We start from the raw sequence: 22,548 nt of genomic DNA, 5'->3' as shown, positions 1-22,548 counted from the left end.
AGAAGTCCTTTGCGTGCATGCAGTCCTCTAGGCGACTGAGCGGTAGATCCAGGTGTCTATCATTTCTGCTGGGCTGTTCTTGCTGCCCACAGCAGGTCAGCGAACATTACCGATTCTAACAGCAGTCATATCTCTTGTGACTACCCCCATTATTTCAGATGCTTATCATCCCTCATCTAGATTCAGCCACAGCAGACTAATCATTCATAACTAATTATTCATTTGATTTGCTATCCAAGCTTCTTAAAAAAGTTGAAACTCCCGTAAGAAAATCGATAATTCAGGAAGGAAGCCTCGGAGTCCCATCACGGTGCAGCCACCTTGGCGGAGCACAACACGAGCCAACGTGCCCACCCATCCTGGTGGACTGCAGCCCTCGGTTTCCTGAAGAGCACGCCTGCATCCTAAGCCCACAATAGCCATCTCCCTACATTACTGTCCTGGAAACCCTACTCACTGGTTCCATTCTGGCCTCAGTCAGGGGTTTCCCAATAGAACTGAAATAACCCACCTTACCCTACAGCACTTTAGCTGTGGATCTCTGCGACGGTGTTTTTGTGCTGGACTGGAACTGTATCTTGTGTTTTTATACTCCTAATCCAAAAGCTTTCCCCCAAAGCAGAAATCAAGTGTTAACTGGTTCCACCCACCAATTCTTCTCTCTTCTCTAATGCCTAGCATAGAGCCTAGCACAGAAATAAGTATTTGCCTTCTGCCTGTTACAAAAACAAGGGACATTACATCGACCCTAACAAATGTATTACAGCTTTTTGTTTTTTAGCATTACAACACTTAAACTCTGGACTTCATAATGTATCCACAGGAACCCGCCAGCCTCTTACTTCTCTAAGTCTCTTGTACTTCTGGGGTTAAATTTCTAAGATCATATATCTAAAAGCTGATGCTTAGGCGCATACTATGTAAAATTATTTCTCCATCCAAAACCAGTACCTATTTTATGTAAATACACAGAAAAGATCTTCAAAAAGATTGAACCCTCACTACGGGTACCTGCATGGGGGGTGCGTGAGTGTGAGTGTGCATGTAGGCTGTGTCCTCGTGATTGGGTGTGGGTGCATGTGTGTGGGTATACATGTAGGGGCCGAGGCTGATGTCAGATGTCTTTCTCAATCAATTGCTACCTTGTTTTTGAGTCAGGACTTTCACTGAGCCAGGAACTTGGTACTTGTCCATCTATCTGACCAGACAGCCCCGGGAGCCTCTGGTCTCTGCCTCCTCAGCATTGGGAGTACAGGTGCCTGACTTCTGTCTGTGGAAATCCAGCTCTGTCCTCATCACTTCAGGGCCCACCTTGAGCCATCCTCCCAGCCCCCTGTACTTTTCTGCTGTGGGAGTTATAAGGACAGCATGATTTCCATGACTGCCGGATGAGTGATGAAAGTAAAAAAATACAGTTTGTATTTGCTGTAACAGCCATCTGTGGCTGAAGTGCCTGAGACAGTTCTATGTCCACAGAGGTCATTGCCTGTTCTGTCCCAGAGCCAGCATGGGACTCTGTGACACAAAGGGACAGTAAGTAACATTTTTACTACCGTTTTAGTAGTCAGGCTCCTATGGAACTACTCTGAAGTGGGCATATTTTAAGATATCTTTTTTTAAGCATCATTAAGTTTGCAGCCGTGTATCATAAAAGTCATCTGTGCTCTGGATAATGAGAACAAAGCAGACCTGACGCACACAGCCAGCAGCCAGGCCAACCACCCTCCTTCCTCCCAAAACACCAGCAGGTGTCCACCAGCAGAATCTGCTCCAGCTCGGCTAAGGCAGTGGCGTCTGAGTGGCCTTTTTCTTAAATCTTTTGGAGTTTCCTGTTAAACAGTTAATTTCAATTAATAAATAATATTTCCTAACATTGTACCAAATTCATTAGTTTGAAAGACTAGAAGGTAAGACATCTCTTTTTTAATAAGCTTTTAGCATGTTGAGCTTTCTGGAACAATATGATGTATTATCCATTCAAGCCGCTGAAGATGACCCCATTCTAAGAACCCTTTCTCAACTCCTAGTTCTCTCAGTTATTCAAACACAGCTCTGTTCTTACTCAGGTCACTATCTCTATCACATCTTACTCTTGTGTGTCCGTGATACTGGGGATGACACAGGACTCATACATGCTAGACAAGTGCTCTACTACTGACCTATGTCCCAGCTCTGTACTGCATCTTTATAATTAATATGATTCCATTAGAATGATGACTTGAGTGTAACAGGCCATCGTTAGAAGCTGATGGTTTTAACAGTCTTAACAGTATTTTTGAGTATTTTTCTCCCTGATGCTGAAATGAACAAACTCATGCTTTATCCACTTCTACATGTAATTACCATCTAAGTCCTGTTCTCTCCTCCCACTTCCACAAGTGAGCCAATTTTCTTCTCAGTCTATAAAAGCCATGCCTCCCATTCAAAACCTGAGCCAGCAGCGGCTCACTCCCTTCACCCCTTAGAGACGATGGAGGGGGTTTCTAACAGTAAGAGGCCAGCCTCTGTCTATCATAATGCTGTTTATCTATTGCAAAGATTACGGTTTGAAAGTGCACTGTTCCCCACAAGCCCATGAGGTGAACTGTTGGTTCCCAGCTGGTTGGTGGCACTTTGGTGGACAATGGAAACTTCAGAAGGTAAGCCTAGCTGAAGGAAACAGGTCCTGGGGCATGCCTCTGAAAATTATAACAGCTTCCTGTCCACCCCGAGGTGAAGAAGCTCCATCTCCACACGATTCTGTTCTGCCCAAGATCATCAGCTAAAAAGAAAACCCTTCTTCCTTCATTTGTACCAGGTGCTTTTGTCAGAGCGATGAGAAAACTAACACTGATGGATAAATTCCCTTTTAATATGGATTCAATCAGCTCTGTTCCTCTAGACAACCGCAATACAAGGGGAATAAAATCTCTATGTACGACATTCTTTGTTTGAAAGACAGCGAGGCTGGTTTCATTTTTGGCTGTTGTGACTAGTGCAGTGTGTACGTTATCTCTGCAACGTGCTGACCTAAGAGTCCTTTGGATATCCACCAAGAGTGGAAGAGCTGGGCTATAGGGCAGGCCTATTCTTAGCTGTTAGAGAAACTCCCACACTCATTTCCAGTGGCTGCCCAGCGTGCCTTCCCTAGTGGCGCCTTGCTGTCATTTGTTTTCTTGCTAGCCGTCATGGCATGGGTGAGACGGGCTGTCAAGACGGTTTTAATTTGCAAGTTCTAATGGCTAAGGATATTCAATACTTTTAAAGTACTACTGGCTATTTTATTTCTTATATTGAGAACTATTTGGCTATTAGTTCATTTACTGACTGGATAATTTGTATGTGTTACATTTTTGCAGCTTTCTTTATATATTTGGACAAATCTCTGGTCTGATGAGTAGACAGCCAAGATTCAAGATGGCCTTGTTCAGTAAGCTATCTCTGAATTGTTTCCTTTGCTGTGGAGAAGCTTAATTTCGTGTAATTCCAATTTTGCCAATTCTTGGGGTTATTTCCTGGGCTGTTGGAATCCTTTCCAGCATGTCCTTGCCCGACAAATATTAGGAAGCATTTACTTCCAGAAGCTTCAAAGTCAAGTTTACTAACTTAAGGCCTCTGATCCATTCTGAGTTGATTATAGTACATCATGGTAGATATGGATGAGGTCCCATTCTTCCACATGGGGAACCCAGCTTTTCTGGCTCTGCTGTTAAGGAGGTGGGCTTTTCTTCAAACCCTAGTCTTTACATCTTTGTCAAGAACCAAAGATAGTCATGTTTTACACTAGATCATGGGCAAAAGGCCAAGAAATGACTGTCATTAAAAAAGAAAAGAAAAAAGCCAGGCTTACATCCCTGGCACGAATCTTACATGGTCAATACACTATATTCTACCTATATATTTCAGAATTCAATTCAATTTGCCAATATTTTATTCAAGATTTTCAAGTTATGTTCATGAGTTACACTGCTCTGTAATTTTACTTTTTTAGTAATTCAGAGTCAGTCAAATAAGACACATGTATTAAAATCTTTGTTTCTTGTGTCATTTTTAGAAAGATATTTACTTCAAGGAATTTCCCATATCCTCTAAGATTTAAAATACAAGTGCATAATTTTGTACCTGAAAGCTACGATAGCTAGATAAAAGGTACTAGTTACTACTCTAAAACAAGTTAAAACTGTACTAAGTCAAAGACCAACTTCCAAGAAGACAAGGGTAAGAATTCCTCAGACCACCTGCTTCCCCCAAAGTTCACTTTAAAACAACTGTATAGCTCAGGATGGTGGTTCATGCCTGTAATTCCAGCACTTGAGAGGCTGAGCAGAAGAATCACCAAAATTTCAAGGCTAGCCTGGTCTACACATAGCAAGACCTTTCTCAAAATAAAGTTTGTTGTTTTTTTTTTTTTTAAGATTTATTTATTTATTATTCACACAGTGTTCTACTGCGTGCCAGAAGAGAGTACCAGATCTCACTGTAGATGGTTGTGAGTCCACCATGTGGTTGCTGGGAATTGAACTCAAGACCTTTGGAAGAACAGCCAGTGCTCTTAACCTCTGAGCCATCTCTCCAGCCCCTCAAAATAAAGTTTTAAAACAAACAATAAAAGAGCATTTAAAGACTGGTGTGAAAACTAAGAGAGCCAAGGACAGCAGCACTGTGATATGGCCCCGACCACCCCGGGCTAACCTACAATGACCCTTCCATAAAGTCAGCCCTGCTTTCTCAAAGGACCCTTTAGCTTACAGGTATCCTCAGACACAGCAGCGGCTGTGACGAAGGACAGAGATTTCTAGACTCACCCAGGACATGAGATAACCCCAGGCCTACTCATTTTCAGAAGAGATCTGCAAAAGGGGGCAGCCTGGAGGAGCCTTCTGGTATAAGAACAAGATCACTGGCGTAAATCCCTTACAGCCTGAACTGGACTAGACCAACTGTGCCCTATAGCACTGGTAAAAGCCACTGAGCAGTCGAGTGGAAATAAGCAGAACTGAGAGGCAGAAGTACTGCCAGGAGAAGAGAAGCCTACTAAGACCACTGTCTCCCCAGGTCGACTGCGCACATCCAAAGCTGCGCCTCCCTGAGGGTGAGGAGACCGCTCACCCAGCCACTAAACACACAAGCGAGTAACGACAACAATCCCCAGGGGTGAGATCAGCACCCAACACACGTTTTAAACGTCATGTTCACACCCTTCCTACTTCCAGCCCTCCCTCTCGCTGTCTGGAAAAGGACAGCCCATAGGTTAACAAGAAGAAACGCATAACTTAATTGCTTGTGAGAGTTCACACTAGATTTAATAGAACATGATTTTCAAGTAGCCATTATTCAAAAGAAACCATGATTAAAGGAAACTGTCATACAATGCCATGTCAAATAGAGAACAACAATAAAGAGGAAAAAATACCAATTCAAAAATGGAAATTACAGATTTAAGAAGTCTAACAAAGGGCTGGAGAGATGGCTCAGTGGTTAAGAGCACTGACTGCTCTTCCGGAGGTCCTGAGTTCACTTCCAGAAACCACACATGGTGGCTCACAACCATCTATAAGGAATGTGATTCCCTCTTCTGCTGTGCATGAAAATAGATCATTCATATACATAAAATAAATAAATGAATCTTAAAAAAAAAGTCTAACAAAATGAAAACAATCACTAAAGGAACTCATCAGGAACTGAAAGACATATCAAGAGATATATTCCAATCTTAAAGACTGAAAGAAGGGCTGGAGAGATGGCTCAAAAGTTTAGAGCACTGGCTGCTCTTGTAGAGGACCTGGGTTCGAGTCCCAGCACCCCCACGGTGACTTACCACCATACGTTACTCAGTTTCAGGGAATCCAATGCTCTCTTTTAACCTCCACAGGCACCAAACACACATGGTGGAGCACATAATACAGATGCAGGCAAAACGTCCACATATAAAATAAAACAAATAATTTTTTTAGAAATGGAAGAAAATGGACAGAGCTTTAGTGCCCTAAAGTATTCATAATGGAAGTACCACAGAGATAAAAGGAGCAGAAAAAAAACATTTGAAGAATGAGTAACCAAAACTTTGCAAATACACTGAATAGTTCTAACCTAGTATATCTAAGCAGCTCAGCGAGTTCCAAAAATGAATCAATTCAGGCCAGCAAGATGGCTCATCCAGTAAGATGCCTGTTACCAAGCTAGAATCCACACGGTGGAAGGGAAGAATGGGCTTCTGAAAGTTATCCTCCGACACGCATTCTGTGGTACACAGGTGTCCACACAGCGCCCGTATCCATAGGCACACAGAGCAAACAAACAAACGTAAACTGAAAAAACAAAAGGAAGGATAAAATCAAGGAGATCCATAAACTACAGTCAGTGCAGTGAAAATTAGACAAGAACAAAATCCTTAAAATACTGAGATAAAAACAATTATTTGTAGGACATAAGATTAATAATGGAATTATCAACCAAGAAAACAGAGGCCAGAATATAGAATCACATTCAAAGTCTCAAAACACTGGACCACAAATCTTATACCTAACAAAGCTATTTTTAAAAAAGAAAGCAACATGGAGATATCAGATAAAAACCTGAGTGATGGAAAACACCCTAAAGCTGGCGCTGATGGTGGCACACATCTGTGAACATATTGACCCATTTAACTGTGGAAATGGGTGATTACATGCTGTGTGAATCTTCTCCAGTATCCCAAAATGGCCTCAAATCTGTTGTGCAGCCGAGGACCACCCTGACCCCTGACCCTCCCACCCCTAGCTTCCAGGAACTTCGGTTACAAGCACACGGCTCCAGTCTGTTTTGTCCAGCCCTGCTTATGTGAACCCGGGTTGTGCATACACAGCAAGCACCCCAGCAACTGAACATCTTCAGTCCAGTAAATCTTTTCCTAATAAGGCTCTTCTTAAAATGCAGTCCAGTTCTAGTCTCCAAATCCTCTCCTATCAAATTACCTGCCGTTACTGAGAGACAGTACAGTTTACATGTCAGCTCTAGTAACACCTCTAATCACGTCATACAAATGTCGGTCTATCACACACACACACACACACACACACACACACACACACACGTGCTCAGACCCCTTCTTTCGTTTTTATAAAGCATCTGTACCTTGTAACACTAAACTGGATTCAGGAAAATTTTATAAGGACCAGTAAATGAGAGCTCCAAAATCCACAAACAAAATAAAGATCTAGCAAATGCATATGAAACAATGATGGCTACATAGATTACTTTGCAGAACACTTTGCCAACCTGTCAAAAATTGCTACAGTGAAGATGGGTGTGATGGTGTACGCCTTTAATCTTAGCTCGAAGGAGGCAGAGGCAGGTGATCTCTGTGAGTTTGAGACCAGCCTGGTCTACAAAATGAGTTCTAGGACAGCCGGAGCAAATAGCAAGACTCTGTCTCAAAACAACAAAATAAAACAAAAAAAATTTTAACTAAATAACTACATCGATGTGGCCCTAAAGTATAGTTTTGCTAATACTATGCAAGGGCATCTCAGCAGAAAGTCTAGTCTGTTGTTTTGTTTGTTTGTTTTTTGTTGTTGTTGTTTTTTTTTTTTTTTTGAGATAGTGTTTCTTTGTATAGTCTTGACTGTCCTGGACTCACTGTGTAGATCTGGTCACAGAAGTCCACCTGCCTCTGCTTCCCAAGTGCTGGGATTAAAGGAGTGCGCCAGCCCTAGCTGGCTAGTCCGTATTCTTCTCAAGGTTTCAAACACCACGTTGAAGAACACTGGTATTTGGATTTTTTTCTCTTGTAAATTACTTATCGAGTATGACTTCTACGGACAGTGAGTGCATGCATGGTAACGGAAGAGATGAGGAGCCGCAGCCAACAACTGTGGTGAAACTGGCCCTTTCCAAGCCACAGCCCTTGCAGCCTTGTGGACTGGGGTGGTGATCCGCTGGGTGTCAGGTTTCTTCCGATACCTTTATGGAATAGACCAATGAGGATAACTCAAAGGATTGGATGTGAAATCTTCAGCAGCCTAGCAAGAATTCGAATTCAGGACTCTCAAAGACTCATAATGGCGTCTGGCTCTCTCCTCAGCAACAGACGGAAGGCTTCAGGCAAACTTCAGCTGGTCAACACCTTGACACAGCCTTGCTTCCCCTTCTATCCCAGCCTGGCAGCCTCCCTGGGCTGGGTGAGGAGGGAGGCCTGTGCAGCACAGCAAGCTGTCAGCACTGCCAGCAGCGGACTCTCTAGCCAGACTGCTGCTGCTTGCAGAGCTCCTGGGTGTATTTGTGTGCATTTGTATCTCAGCTCACCTGATGGCTGCTGCCAGACAGAAAGGGAACACTGATTCCTGACCAGCCTGTCTTAAAGCTCTCCTCTCCTTCACCATCTTCATTAAGTCAATGTGAGACACCCAGGCACAACTGAGTTATTTCAACTTTTTCATGTGTTCGTGCTGTGTTTAATTACAAGTATTTGAAAGAGCAGGCATAATCTGTAATAAGATAATTTTATAAACCATGCCCCCAGTTACTGCTGCTCATGTATTTGAAATCTAAAGTATCACCTCACATAGGATTCATGTTACAAATTATAAAACAAGTGCGGTGTCACAGCCCCCAGCACCACTCAGGGGCAGGCTGAGGATGTGGTCCAGAATTCTAACCAAGAGAATGACACAGGATACAGGACATGCAGCTTTTGGCAATGCCCAAGAACATTGTAACTAAGAGCTTAAACTTGCTTTTACCTAAAACTAAAGATCAGGCTATAGTAAGGAAGCAATGGAAATATTTATATTTATTTAAAAAAATGACTCAGCACTCTTAGTAAGTATGACTTAGCTAAGAATTTCATTACAACTGAAAATGGTGAGAAAAAAGTACAGACATCACATGTTAGGAAACTAACATTCACACTGTCAGTCTGATATTTTAATGTGTGTGTGTATTAAGATTAGCCACTGGGGGGCTGGAGAGATGGCTCAGAGGTTAGGAATACTGGCTGTTCTTCCTAAGGGTCCTGAGTTCAGTTCCCAGTAACCATATGGTGGCTCACAACCATCTGTAGTGAGATCTGGTGCCCTCTTCTGGCATGCAGGCAGAATGCTGTTTAAATAATAAATAAATAGGGCTGGAGTGATGGCTCAGAGGTTAAGAACACTCACTGTTCTTCCAAAGGTCCTGAGTTCAATTCCCAGCAACCACATGGTGGCTCATAACCATCTATAGTAAGATCTGGTGTGCAGGCAGAATGTTGTATAAATAATAAATTAATCTTTAAAAATAATAATAATAATAATAATAATAAATAAATAAATAATTCTTTAAAAAAAGATTAACCACTGGAACACTGCCTAAAACTTACAACAGCTTTAATTCCATCCAAATATAACTGTATCCATAACTATTGCTATAGAAAGGTGAAAGCACAGTGATCATTAAAAAAACTTACTGTAAGCTGGGTAAGGTGGCACATGCTTATAATCTCAATCTTTTGACAGCTTAGGTAGGAGAACTGAGAGCTCCAGGCTGGCCTGGGCTACATATCCCAGTCAAGAAAGGGAAGAGGAAGAGGGGAGGGGAGAGGCAGCAAAAGATGGAAGGAGGAGGAAAGGAAGAAGGGAAGCTAATTATATATTACCTCTTTAATTTCAAATGTCACTTTTGATAAAGCAGCGAGAGCAGGAACAAAGACGAGCTACTAGGCATGTTCTATAGATCCTCTGTGGAATCAACCAGCATGCAGCTGACAACTGCCTCTTGGAAGAATAAATGCAAAACTTATGTCATCCCCCTAATCTCATTTGAATATGAAACCTGCTATTCATAAAACAAGAGTATGTGGGATTCTAAACAGATCTTTACAAAAGGAATAGAAGGCTAAGGCAGCTACAGCTCCCTCACTTTACAGCTGTCGGGACGTCTATCTCACGCTGATCCCTGCACAAGTCTTAAACCCCTGCTGGACTCAGAACACGGTACCTTCCTCAGCAGGCGCTCAAATACGCAGCAGAACCTCAGCTGCTCGCCAGCTCTACTTCCTTCACCCTCAGCTGGGTGTGACAACCTTAAGATAGTCAATCAATTTTTCTGGAAAAAAAAGGATGGATTTAACTGGATTTTCTAATAGATCAATGTATAAACTCCTAAAACAAGACTCTTAGAAATATTCACAGCACTTACTGCTTCTCATTCAATCTCAACACTCCAAAAGAAAAAAAAAAAAAATTAAATAAGCCAAGCACTGTGGCACATGTCTGTAATCCCAGCACTTGGAAAGGCAGACAGGCAGATCTCTATGAGTTGAGGCCAGCCTGGTCTACAAAGTAAGCGCAGAACAGCCAAGGTTACACAGAGAAACCCTGTCTCAAAAAAACAAAAAACAAAACAGCAACAACAAAAGTTAAAGGAGAAACCATTTCTGAGCCAGAGGGGCAGCTCAGCAGGCAGGCACTGCCAAGCCTGACAGCTTGGGCTGCACCCCAGACCCTCCATGTTTATCAAGGCATGCCTGTGCCTGCACACTCATGTACACAGACATAGAAATAAGTAAGGAAATAAAAGTTTAAAAAAGAAACTTCCTCTTATTTTATGAAACTTATTTATTTTAAGCTGAGTATCTGGTCTCGGGGCATGGGGTGGTCCCTGGGCTTGGCACCAAGCACTTTCTGCCTACTGAACCATCCCATCTAGAGTATGGAATTTATAACCACAGTTTCAAACGATCCAATTCTGCACTTCCAGAAGTACTTTATTCAGAATCAGTTAAAAATTATTTTTCTTTCAGAAAAATCATGCTGTTTATAACGTCCCATGAAGTTAAAGCACCGGGTGAACCACCTACAGCCCCCAGTGCCTCTGACAGCGAAGCACGCGGTGTTAAATCTGAGGTTTGCTCCAAATGGGGAGTTTTGTTTTTAATAATCTACAAGCTCTTTTAAAGAGTCACATAAAGAAACAAGGTAGTTAAGAATGGTATTTCTCACTGTGTATTCTTTAAATGAGTTTATTTCAGAAAACAATGAAAACTGAGACTTATGACTCACGCCAAATATTACATCCTAAAATAGTCATTCCTGCTCTAGAACTAAAAATGAGTTTCCAAGTGTGTGCAGGGTCATCCAGGTACCACAGCAATGCCAGCTACCAGCTAGACCAAGCACCGGGGCCGTCCCCGGCTGCCCACAGCCAGTGTATGACCCCCAGGGAGGAAGCAGGACTTCAAAGTAGCCTAGAAACATCCGCTGCCGGGGCCACTTCCTTCAAGTTAGGGCTGCGCACCGACTGCCCGCACAAACGCACCTGATACCTTAAAGAGATGGCACAGAATTGTCCAATTTCATCTCTAGAAACTTCAGGAGACCAAAACTACTGAAGTGTCTGACAAATTTTCCTAACTACGTTTATATGCAAATCTCAGTTATCTCAGCCCACATTATTTCCAGCTTTCAAACTGGGGGAACCAATAGGAAAGACAGTATGTGTAAATGTGGCTGCAGCATAACAGAATTCCAGTACCCTGTGCACAGATCCCCAGAAGAGAGCTGGGTAAGTGGCCTCAGCTCTTGGCAATCTGGGACTGCACATTCAAGCTAACACTTTCAGATAATTGTAACTGAGTGGCAGTGACTCTGATTACAAATCTAGCTGTGTCACAAATGTGCTGTGCCACTGACAATTATCAGGGTCCATTCATAAAGCAAATGTTCTCCATTATTTTTAGAACAAACTTTAGGTGATTTAAGGGCAGTAGGGACAGTGAGTGTTAAATATTCCCCAGTTGTCAAGCCCGTAAGCCAGCAGCTTTCTTGGAACGCTCTGAACCACTAGTCTTTCTCTTGCACAGACAGAAAACAAGGTGCTCAGTCTTACTTAAATGCAGTCAACATACATCTTCAGTTTAACTTCAGGGAAGTAAGGTTAAACTGTAAGGGATCAGCAAAGAATAAACCTAACCTAGACCAACTCAAAACGCTGGTGTAGCTACACGGTACTCAGTTATTGTGGCGGTTTGCAGTATCTGGTCCCTAGTTGGTGTGACGGCTGAGAGGGATTGTGGATGTGGCCTCGTTGAAGGGTGCATGTCACTGAGGGCGGCCTTTGAGTCTTTCAAGCTCATAGTCCCAGAGAGTCCCACCCCAGCCCACCTCCTATGCACAGATAAGACGCAGGCTCTCAGCACCGTGCCCACCTGCCGCCATGCTCACAGACATGACAGTTATGAACTTTAATTCTCTCAAAGTACAGATTCTCAGTAAACTCTCTCCTCTATAAGCTGCCTTCCTTGTTCATGGTGTCTCCTCACAGCAACAGAAAAACAAGTCATAAAACATAAAATTGTTAACTATGACTTTATGTTGTTCTTTAAATCAACTTACTAATAGCGTTAGCCTCTTTATCCCACTCAATAAACCTGCAGGCTGTGTGTGTAGTGTGGGGACATAGCAGTTTTCAAAGCCTCTGGTGTAAGGCACACAGCAGACAGCTGAAGAACTCACACACTTCTCCCAGAATCCCGTCCCGCCTCAGCTAACACCTGCGCTGTGCACACACAAGACCCCCTAGGGACGGGTCCTTCATAAGCAAACCTGGGAGTCTGAGCTGCTGCTGACGGTAAAACAATGTTCTCAGGTACAAGCTGGTGAGGTGGGGCAGGATCACGGCGCCTGCCTCTACGTCTGTTGACCTGCACCCATCCTGAGAACACGTGGTAGAGAGAACCAATTCCTGCAAGTTGTCCTCGGACGGTCACACATGCATGAGTGTGCACACACAAAAATGTGGAACAAAAAATCCAGAGGCCTTTTTGATATTTAGAACTGTATTTTAAAACAGCTTATGAGTGTGCACACACACAAAAATGTGGATCAAAAAAAAAAAAAAAATCCAAAGGCCTTTTTGATATTTGGAACCGTATTTTTAAAATGTAAAGTTTATAAAATAAAATGGGATCTCCATCTCTACCTGGCTCTTTTCCAGAACACTCGTGGTGGTGGTCATCCAAGTGTCCAGGAGAAAACACCTTGAGATGACCCCCCTTCATCCCACCTCTTCCCACTCCAGACAATGAGCTAACCGTCCTACCTGTAAGGACCGCCAATAAACCCCAACAAACCCCTCCCCGGCTCTGCAGCTGCCCTCTGGATGGAGCTGTAGCTTGCCTTAATGAGGCTGTAAAAACAACCTCCCGACCAGGTACTCCTCCCTCCTTAATACACTGGTCCACAATCTACTCTCCCTTCCGCAGCTACAACACATATCTTTTTAAGGTTTGTTTTTTTAATGTGTATGGGTGGTTTTGCCTGCATGTGTGTCTGTATACCTTACATACGCCTGAGGAAGGCCAGAAAAGTGTGACAGAGCCTCTGGGATGGGAGTTAGAACTGTCGTTAATGTTATACGGATGCTGGGATATGAACCCCAGGTCCTGTGGAAGAGCAGCCAGTAATCTTAACCAGCGAACCATCTTAGTAGCCCATGTTTAAATGAACACACACACACACACACACTTAATCTTTACCCTGCAAGTGTCTCACTTCAAGTCTATCAAACCTCTGCAATGTTCCCCACCCCCAAATAGCCAATGACCCAAGAATGAAGACTGCCAACAGCATGGACTTGAGTGACTTTTCTGCTGTCATTCGCTCTACCCACCCAGCGACTAGCCCTCTCCTACCGAGGCTTTGGGTGCACACTGTCTCCCCGCCTCTCCAGATGCCGGTGTGCCCTGGCCTCTTCTCATTCTACACATTTCTCCTGAGCAGCGCTTCAGCTTCCACTGCTTCCAACGCCACTGGCGAGCGGAAGACCGCCACGTGCACACGTGTTCCGCTGTACCCCCAAAGGAACTTTCCAAAGGCGGCCTCACCTCAGTGTCCCACCCAACAGCGGATACTTTTAAAGCCTGGCCCTCCCTGTGGCTCACATCCGTAACTTCAGCGCCCGGAAGGCTAAGGCAGATCACCACGAGTTTGAGGCCAGCCTGTGCTCAGTGTGATCCTGCCTCAAAAACAAATTTTTAAGCACTATCAACAAAAATATTATTTCCCTCCAAATCTGATTTGTCTGAAATCCTGTAATCTTATCACTGAGACAGCTAAGTAAGGCAGGATTGTTGAGTCTGAGGCTACCCTGGGCTACCTCCTCACAAACTGCTATCACACACCTAGGTGTTTAAGTGAGTTCCTCACTAAGCCCTGTCTAAGGCGCCACTCCAGCTCCATTTAGGAAGGCTATTGTAATCATCTCGTGTAAAGATTACAAGGCTGGCGTCCCTATTCCATCTCCCACACTCCTCGAGGGGACAGTCAGGGTAACCGCAGTGTAATGCCTGTCCCCACTCTTTACACAACATCCCAAAGTAAAGCAAGCTCCGAAGCGCTGCTCCGGAGTCCTCCCTAACCACAAAGGCTGGCACTCCTCTGATGTGCGGTGCTCCACTGCGGGTCTGCACATCCTGATGGTGGGCCTGAGACCCCATCTCTCTTTGCTAACACCTTCCAGCCAGTTAGCCGTTAGGTCTCAGCTGATTCTTTCTCCTGGAAGTTTTCTTTTTCCTTCTCCCATAACAACAATAGAGTGGGCCGTTCTCACACACTCCCCTGGCATCCTAACACTGAGCAAACCCCTCTTCTCTTCAGAGATTCTCTGACGAAATGCCTAGACTGCTGTGTACTTAGAACAAGAGTGAAATCCGCTCCCAAAGGAGGCCCAGGAGACTGGCTTCTGAGGCTTCCTGTTCGGAGTTGCGGGCTCAACTAGAGCTCACGGTGGCTGGAGGAGGTGAATTAGCTGTTCCAGGAGGAGTGTGATCCCAAGAAATCTCTTTTGTTCAGTATCCGAGTGAGAAAAGGTTCTCTTAGACCATGAAACCTACCCTAGCAAGTAAACTACAAAAACGATAGGCATGAGCAAATGAAACCTGGTAAGTTTCTTTAAGGAAATGTGAACCAAAATGATAGGGTTTCTAAAATTCCTCCTTACTCAAAAGCTCACAAAAACAAATTTCTCCAGGGACGAGTTCAAAAAGATGTATATAAAAAATAGTCTTGAAACCGCTTATTACTCAATTATTGCTCACACAAATAGTCTGTTCTACACAGACCAGCCAGTCATGTCAAACGTTCAGCAATTGGGTTTCTTGTTATGCAATAATAGACTAAAAGTAACTACACATTTTAATCTGTTTCTTTTTTTTTTAATTCTTTATTAATTACACTTTATTCACTTTGTATCCCCCCTATGGTTCCCTCCCTCCTCTGGTCCCAATCCCTCCCTTCCTCCCCCCTCTGCATGCATGCCCCTCCCCAAGTCCATTGATAGGGAGGTCTTCTTTTCCTTCCTTCTGATCCTAGTCAATTAGGTCTCATCAGGAGTGGCTGCATTGTCTTCCTCTGTGGCCTGGTAATGCTGCTTACCCCTCAGGAAGAGGTAATTAAAGAGCAGACCAATCAGTTCATGTCAGAGACAGTCCCTGTTCCTATTACTATGGAACCCACTTGGATACTGAACTGCCATGGGCTACATCTGTACAGGGGTCTTAGGTTATCTCCATGCATGGTCCTTGGTTGGAGTATCAGTCTCAGGAAAGACTCCTCTGCTCAGATTTTTTGGTTCTGTTGCTCACCTTGTGGAGTTCCTGTCCTCTCCCGATCTTACTGTTTCCCACTTCTTTCATAAGGTTCCCTACACTCTGCCCAAAGGTTGGCCATAAGTCTCAGCATCTACTTTGATAGTCTGCAGGGCAGAGCCTTTCAGAGGTCCTCTGTGTCAGGCTCCTGACTTGTTCCCTTTTTTCTCCTTCTTCTGACGTCCACCCTCTTTGCCTTTCTGGATAGGGATTGAGCATTTTGGCAAGAGTCCTCCGTCTTGATTAGTTTCTTTAGGTGTACAGATTTTAGTATGTTTATCCTATTCTATATGAGTGAGTATATACCATGTGCGTCTTTCTGCTTCTGGGATAGCTCACTCAGGATGATCTTTTCCAGATCCCACCATTTACCTGCATGATTTCCTTGTTTTTTATTGCTGAGTAATATTCCATTGTGTAGATGTACCACAATTTCTGTATCCATTCCTCCACTGAGGGGCATCTGGGTTGTTTCCAGCTTCTGGCTATTACAAATAAGGCTGCTACAAAACATGGTTGAGCAAATGTCCTTATTGTGTACTTGAGCCTCTTTTGGGTATATGCCTAGGAGTGGTATAGCTGGATCTTGAGGAAACACTATTCCTAGTTGTCTGAGGAAGCACCAGATTGATTTCCAGAGTGGTCATACATTAATCTGTTTCTTTTACTTCCTTCAAGGAATCTTTGTAAATTAAGACTGAACCTCAAATTTAGAGATTAATGTAAACTAGCTGGACACGGTCCTACAGGCATGTAATATCATCATTTGGGAAGGAGGAGGATCATGAGTTCAAGGCCACTCTGGGCTACACAGTAGTAAGTCTGAGGTCCAGGCTACATAGTGAGAACCTACCACAAAATAAATAAATAAATACATAGATAGACAGATAGATAGATAGATAGATAGATAGATAGATAGATAGACAGGCAGATAAATGGAATATAAAATATAAATATAAGCTCTCATTTTACCCAATTTTAAATACACATAAATCCTTATCTGCATCAACCTTATATTACTTTTCCACACAACGTTACATGACTGCTTTTCTAGAATAATCTGGATTAGCCCACACTATAGCAAATGTAATAGCAAGTACCTTTGTTTTAATGCAGTATTTACTGTGCTCACTTCAGCAGCACATACACTAAAGCAAAACCAAGCCAACCCCATATTTACTTTTTACTATCAAAGTACGAAGAAATCAGAATTCCTTTCCTTAGCCTGCACTGTTTTAGGCATGAGAAGAGAACATATCTCTAACAGTCAATACTGAACACCCTGGAGCCCACTATAAGGTGGGAAGGTGGTGAGTACAGACAACCACAGTCTCACAAAACAGCGGCTGTGCCGACCGGACATTTGTTACACTGTCCTTAGTCTAGACAGCCACTTTGCAAAATAAAATCTGCCATGTTGTTCTGGAAAGAAAACTACCACATATTAAAATCAACATATGCTAGTATTATTTAAAGTGGTTAGCAGAAAGGCCAACGACAAATTAGGAAAATGGATTAAAACTGGCTTTTAGCCTCACCATTACCTTTCACAAAAAAACATGGTCAAGGTTAAGTTAACTGTCAACATGAAAAATGCTCTGGGGCTGGAGAGAAGGCTCAGAGGTTAAGAGCACTGACTGTTCTTCCAAAGGTCCCGAGTTCAATTCCCAGGAACCACATAGTAGCTCATAACTATCTACAATGAGATCTGGTGCCCTCTTCCGGCACACAGGCGGAAAACTGTATAAACAATTAAATCGAAAAGAAAGAAGGGAAAGGAAGGAAGAAAGATGCTCTGGAAGAAAACACTTGATATAATACAAACATAAGGCATGACCCCAAACAGTTAAAACTCAACAGTTCACTTTCCCTTTTTTTTTTTTTTTTTTTTTTTTAAACTTTTTTTAAAAACAGGTCCACTATGCAATCTAGGTTGGCCTGGAATTTGCTATGTAGGCCAGAATGGCCTCAAACTCGGAGTTCTGTCTGACTCCAGAGAGGCCAGATCAAGGGTGTGCAACACCATTACGCTTTATTTGATATAGCCGGTAGAAATATTAGGCTGAGATCTTCAAGAAATAGAAGACATCAGTCTGATACTCCAAAGCGACTGGTATCATTACCTGTGATTCTGAAAGATGGGATTAAAGTTAAGCCAAACTCAATCATATGATCTCAATTCTTGCCTGCTCAATCTCAGCTCTAAAACAAACCTGATCACTGGGCACTGAATAACAACAGTTGGGCTTTCATTTAGATAATAAAGCAAGAACTAAAAGACGCTGACATCCTTCCCTTTAGAAAAGCTCGAATCAGCCAGCCATAGGGGGGCAGCAGAGTTAAGAGAGTGAATTGTAAATCCAGAGGGTGAATGAGGGCAGGAAAAGTTAATGGGCTGAGTTGAGAGTAAGGAGCCGGAGTGGAGAGAAAGACAAAGCTTCAGTTATAAATTAAAGCAGCAAATGCCCAATACTGTATTAGTGACGGTGGGATCTCACTCTGAACTGCACGTGAGAATCACCCTGGGAGTGTCAAAGATAAACACGCTGCCTACCCAGGGCCTTAGAGTAATTAAGGCAGACCAAGGCACAGGCACGGGGCCAGGTATGCCTGTTACTTTTAAGCTTTCCAAGTGGATAGAAGGACTACACAGTGTAGCACACAGTATGCAAAACAAAAACACAAAAACACTGACCCGAATCTACCCCGATGATACTATGTTAAAAGATAAACGAAGGAAACAAGCAAAAAAATTAAAAAGCAAAAAACTTATTTCCCAAATGTATTATTTTGTAGCTAAACCTTTGTCTCTAAAACTCAAAAGGGCAATACTAACCTAAAGGCCTGTCTTCACAGAGTCTTTACCAAGGAGAAAGCTTTTCTCGTAGCTGAAAGCTGAGTTCACAGGGACTGAACAACTAGCCCAAAGCAATGGCGAGTCCTCACCGAAGCAGGGACACGATTCCAGCCTGCTACCTACAGGACAGCACTCTACCCCAATGGCCTTACCAATCTGCTAGATATATTTTCCTAGATTATCACTTTTCTCAATTAGATGCCTCCAAAAATAAGCCAAAATCAAATTAAGAAACATGACCAAATAAATAAATAAATGGGGGGGGGGTGATCCTAAATAGGAATTCTGAAGATGTCAGCCTTAACGGAAAAAAGATTCTTCACGTGAAGACTAACGCTAGACACTATATTTAGCGATTTCTAAGTATATCCTTGAAAAGGAAAAGGAAGGGATATGACAATGGTCAGAAAATAGTCCCAAAATAACTCAAATGTTATAGGCGCTGAAAACACCTCTCAGCTGATTGAGATGAGTGTCAACCTCACCTCACTGTTCCCAATCACAAAGCGTTGTGTTCGCAGTAGTAACAACCTGTGGGTCTCCATCAGCCTTCAAGTTAAATGGGTAGTGGGGGCGGGCCCCTCCCCAAATCAGGACAACTAACAAACCAAGTGTGTCACAGTTCGCCCAGAAGACCACACACCTGCACAAAACAAGCCATGCCTCTCCCCACTGCTAAGCAAGCTACTTCAGTTAGCAGCCACGCCCTGGCCCTGGCCTCAGTTCCTCAGAGATCAACAATGCAAAATAGGATGATTCCCAGGAAGCTCTCTACCTCACCTTCCTGTTCAGTTATTTATTTTCATGTGTTGGGGTGTATGTTTGTGTGCCACCTGTGTGCCTGGTGTCCTCACAGGTCAGAGGAGGGCACTGGATCCCCAGAACTTTGACAGATGACGCTTGTGAACCACCACGTGGTCGCTGCGATCGGAACCTGGGACCTCTAGGAAGAAGAGTCAGTGCTCTTACCCACTGAGCCACCTCTACAGGAACCTCTTCACCTCATCTGAGGAGTTCAATCTCAAGTCAGTTTCTGTTCCTTGCTGTTTACTGACTACATTCTAGGAGAAATACATGTCTGTATGGTCATAATGACTAATCTGATTCCTTTTTTTGATTAAAAAAAAAAAAGTTATTCCTACAGGCTGGGAAGATGAGCCCAGGTTAAAAGCATGTGCTCCTCCCCAGACCCCAGTTCTGTTCCCAGCACCTACGTCACAGCCACTCACAGAGCGCCCAGCACTCTGGCCTCTGCAGACACCTACGATGCCTTGCACACACATATTTAAAAATAATGTTCTAGGAAAGCTTATATTTAGGTACTATAATAATTCTTCACTTAAAAATATCTTAATCTGGATCTCACATACAACAGAGTGGGAGCTGGCATTCTTTGCATATTTTTAGGCACTTAAATTATTTCACTTAGTCTCTCCAATCCTGGGAGACAGTATTATTCCCACTCTACTGATAAGGAAAATAACTCAGAAAGAGCAAAACCTTACTTTCACCCGGGGCTCCCTCCACTGTAACTTCCTCAGCCATACTACTTCAAGTTTATGTAAAATAAATTGACAGCAAAACGACTCACCAGAGCTGCAGTCAGATGGGGCACCACCCAAATAACCGCAGGTTTGAAACTAGCCTGCTTAAGCCTCAACAGAGTTCTAGCCTGTCACAGAAGAGCGCGTCAGGACTACCATCGTGGGTATGAAAACAGAGATAACGAGGACTAACGATGCACAGTTTTAGGTTGTCCAGTTGTCACAGACAATAGTAGTTTGTCATTTTGTTTTAGGATAATTATTTAAAATACTAAGCTGTTATATACATGTAAGGGATCAGCTATTTTACTAATCCAATCCTTCCAGAAATATAAACCAAAATAGGATAAACACATTGAAAGACTACCTATTTTAAATAACAAGTTTCCTAATTGTTCATTTTCAAATAACAAGTTTTAGGCGGAAAAATTACAACCTACATGAGCATAAGTTTCAAGGCCAGAAACAATGATTCACATAAAATGTTCCTAATTTTATTTTCTAGCATGTAGCTCTCGAAAAACTTACTATTTATTTTTAACATTTTCAGCAACCCACTCACCTACATGATTTTGCAAAAAATAAACTGAAAAGGTTGGACTGTTTTGTTAATCCTTACTCGCAATCTGCTTTTAAGAAAACTACTTGGCGCCTTTCCAGTTTAGATCCGCGTGGACAAAGCGTAAAGTAAGCAGGCTGATATAAATACTTGAAAGATCCTGGGTGCCCACGGATCTCTGAATCACTCCACAGTTAAGATTGTTATTTCAGAGCAGGAAGGAAAACTCTCTCTCATACTAAAGGGTTTCCTCTGCTGTTGTTTGTGTTAAACCCACAAATGGGGGTGGGGATACTCTGACAGAGAAAATACAACGCTGTGGTATCAAGGGCCCCCACAAAGTACTAAGTAAAACAATTCTACGTAAAAACCACTTTTCAAGCATTCTGACAACTGGAGTAAAAGGAGTTTTTCCTATTTGCGGGTTTTATTTCCAAGTAAAAAGTTTTATTTCCTTGATTGAGTCTGCACCAATTTATTGTGAATAATACCTTAGAGGGGTTACTATACGTGCAAATGCCTAAAATTAAGTTTCCTTTTTTTCTACTACTGACCAAACTCTAAATAAAAACATCTACGCTAGCTGCAACTTCCCGAACCAAAGAGCATGCAACTTAGAATCTTGATGAACTCCTGTCAGCTTTAAAAGCAAGATCTTCAAAGCTGCGTCTCTCGAGGCTAACCAGATGTTTAAACTTCCGCTCAGAATTCAGTTAGGTCAGAGGACGGAGTACTCCACTAAGAGCAAGGATAGCTCACGCTCGCCATGAAGTACGACAGAAAGACGGTCAAAGCATAAAATAACTTGATTAAGGATGAGAACTTAAAGCTCTCCCAATCCACCATCCTCACGGGTCGGCAGGGCCATTTTATGGCACTCGCTTCCCTTACGGCCGTGCTCCACCAACTCTGACAAATGCGGTCCGTGCGTTAAACAATCAGTCGTAAATGAGATCGCACACACTAAACCTACGTACACTGTGGTCAGAAGGCGGTTCGATTCTAGGTGTGGCGTGCCCTTGACTCAGAAGCACCCCAAGAGGCAGGCAGAAGCAGGGTCTACATGGGGCTCCAGAGCAGTTGCTGGTCAACAGCTGATCTGATCTGGGATTCTCTTTACACTCCTCGACAAACTGAGTCAGGATTCATAGACTCAAAGACACACCAGAACCAGACTGGCCTCGAAAGGGATGCTGGATCTCAGTCAAACGCACTCAAACATCTGCTGGTCATTTATCTATTTTGGCCTGACCCTTTAGTGTCTTGGCCTTGTAAATCATCCTCTAGATTTCTATCAGGTTGCAGGAACTTCTCAAACGCCTACGCACACAACCATCTTTCCCATAATGACACCTGGCTCGTAAGAGGCAAAATTATTAAATCAGAAGCCAGTCATTCTCGAAGCACAAGCAGGAACACCACGAGGCGACTCGCGGACGGCCTCCAGAGCCGGTGGGGAAAGAGAGGCCGAGGGCGGGCCAAGCGTCCCGCAAGGCACGGATACCAATCTGAACTGCTGTCCGAGACCGTACGGAGTGCCTGGAGGCGAGTCCCCGCTCTCCGGCGAACCTCTCCACAGAGCGCCGAGGTCTTCTGCGCGACGGCCCCCGCCCCGGCTCTAAGCTTTTTCCGCAGAGCTGCGTCTCAGGGCCAGAGGTGCGAGCGGCCGTCGGCCGGGACCCCGGCTCGGGCGGCGCAGGGGCGGGCGGGGAGGCGGAGAGAGCGGGGCCGGCGGTTACCTTTGAGCTGGGGCAGCGGGTGCAGCTCCGCCTGGCCGCCCTGGCTGCGGAACTGCGAGGAGCCCTGCGAGCGCTTCTGCCTCTGCGCCTTGCGCACCGATTTCCGGGTGAAGCCGTCCACCTTCTCCGAGGCCGAGATGGCGGCGCAGGCGGTCGGCGCGGGCGGCGACGGCAGCGACATCTCCGCGACCCCGGCCTCCCGCGGCGGCCGCCCGGCGAGTGCGGCGAGCCTGCGCCCCTGCGCCCCGGCGCCGCGCGAGCCGCTCCCC

General features: G+C 43.9%; 1 protein-coding gene across 1 annotated transcript in view; it reads right to left on the bottom strand.

Annotated features, from left to right (window-relative positions):
• Positions 1-22,542, bottom strand: part of Ppp2r5a (protein phosphatase 2 regulatory subunit B'alpha) — a 44,515-nt gene extending 21,973 nt beyond the window's left edge. The window contains exon 1 of the mRNA XM_055609180.1: positions 22,280-22,542. Within this exon, the coding sequence (XP_055465155.1) occupies positions 22,280-22,460 (181 nt within the window). The 5' untranslated portion in view covers positions 22,461-22,542. The remainder of the gene's footprint in view (positions 1-22,279) is intronic.
• Between the last annotated feature and the right edge of the window lie 6 nt (positions 22,543-22,548).

This window comes from Psammomys obesus, unplaced genomic scaffold, assembly GCF_907164565.1.
Source record: "Psammomys obesus unplaced genomic scaffold, mPsaObe1.curated_primary_1811, whole genome shotgun sequence".
NCBI classification, from domain to species: Eukaryota; Metazoa; Chordata; class Mammalia; order Rodentia; family Muridae; genus Psammomys; species Psammomys obesus.
The sequence above is the reverse complement of the archived record's forward strand: the minus strand, read 5'-3'. Positions and strand labels throughout refer to the sequence as shown.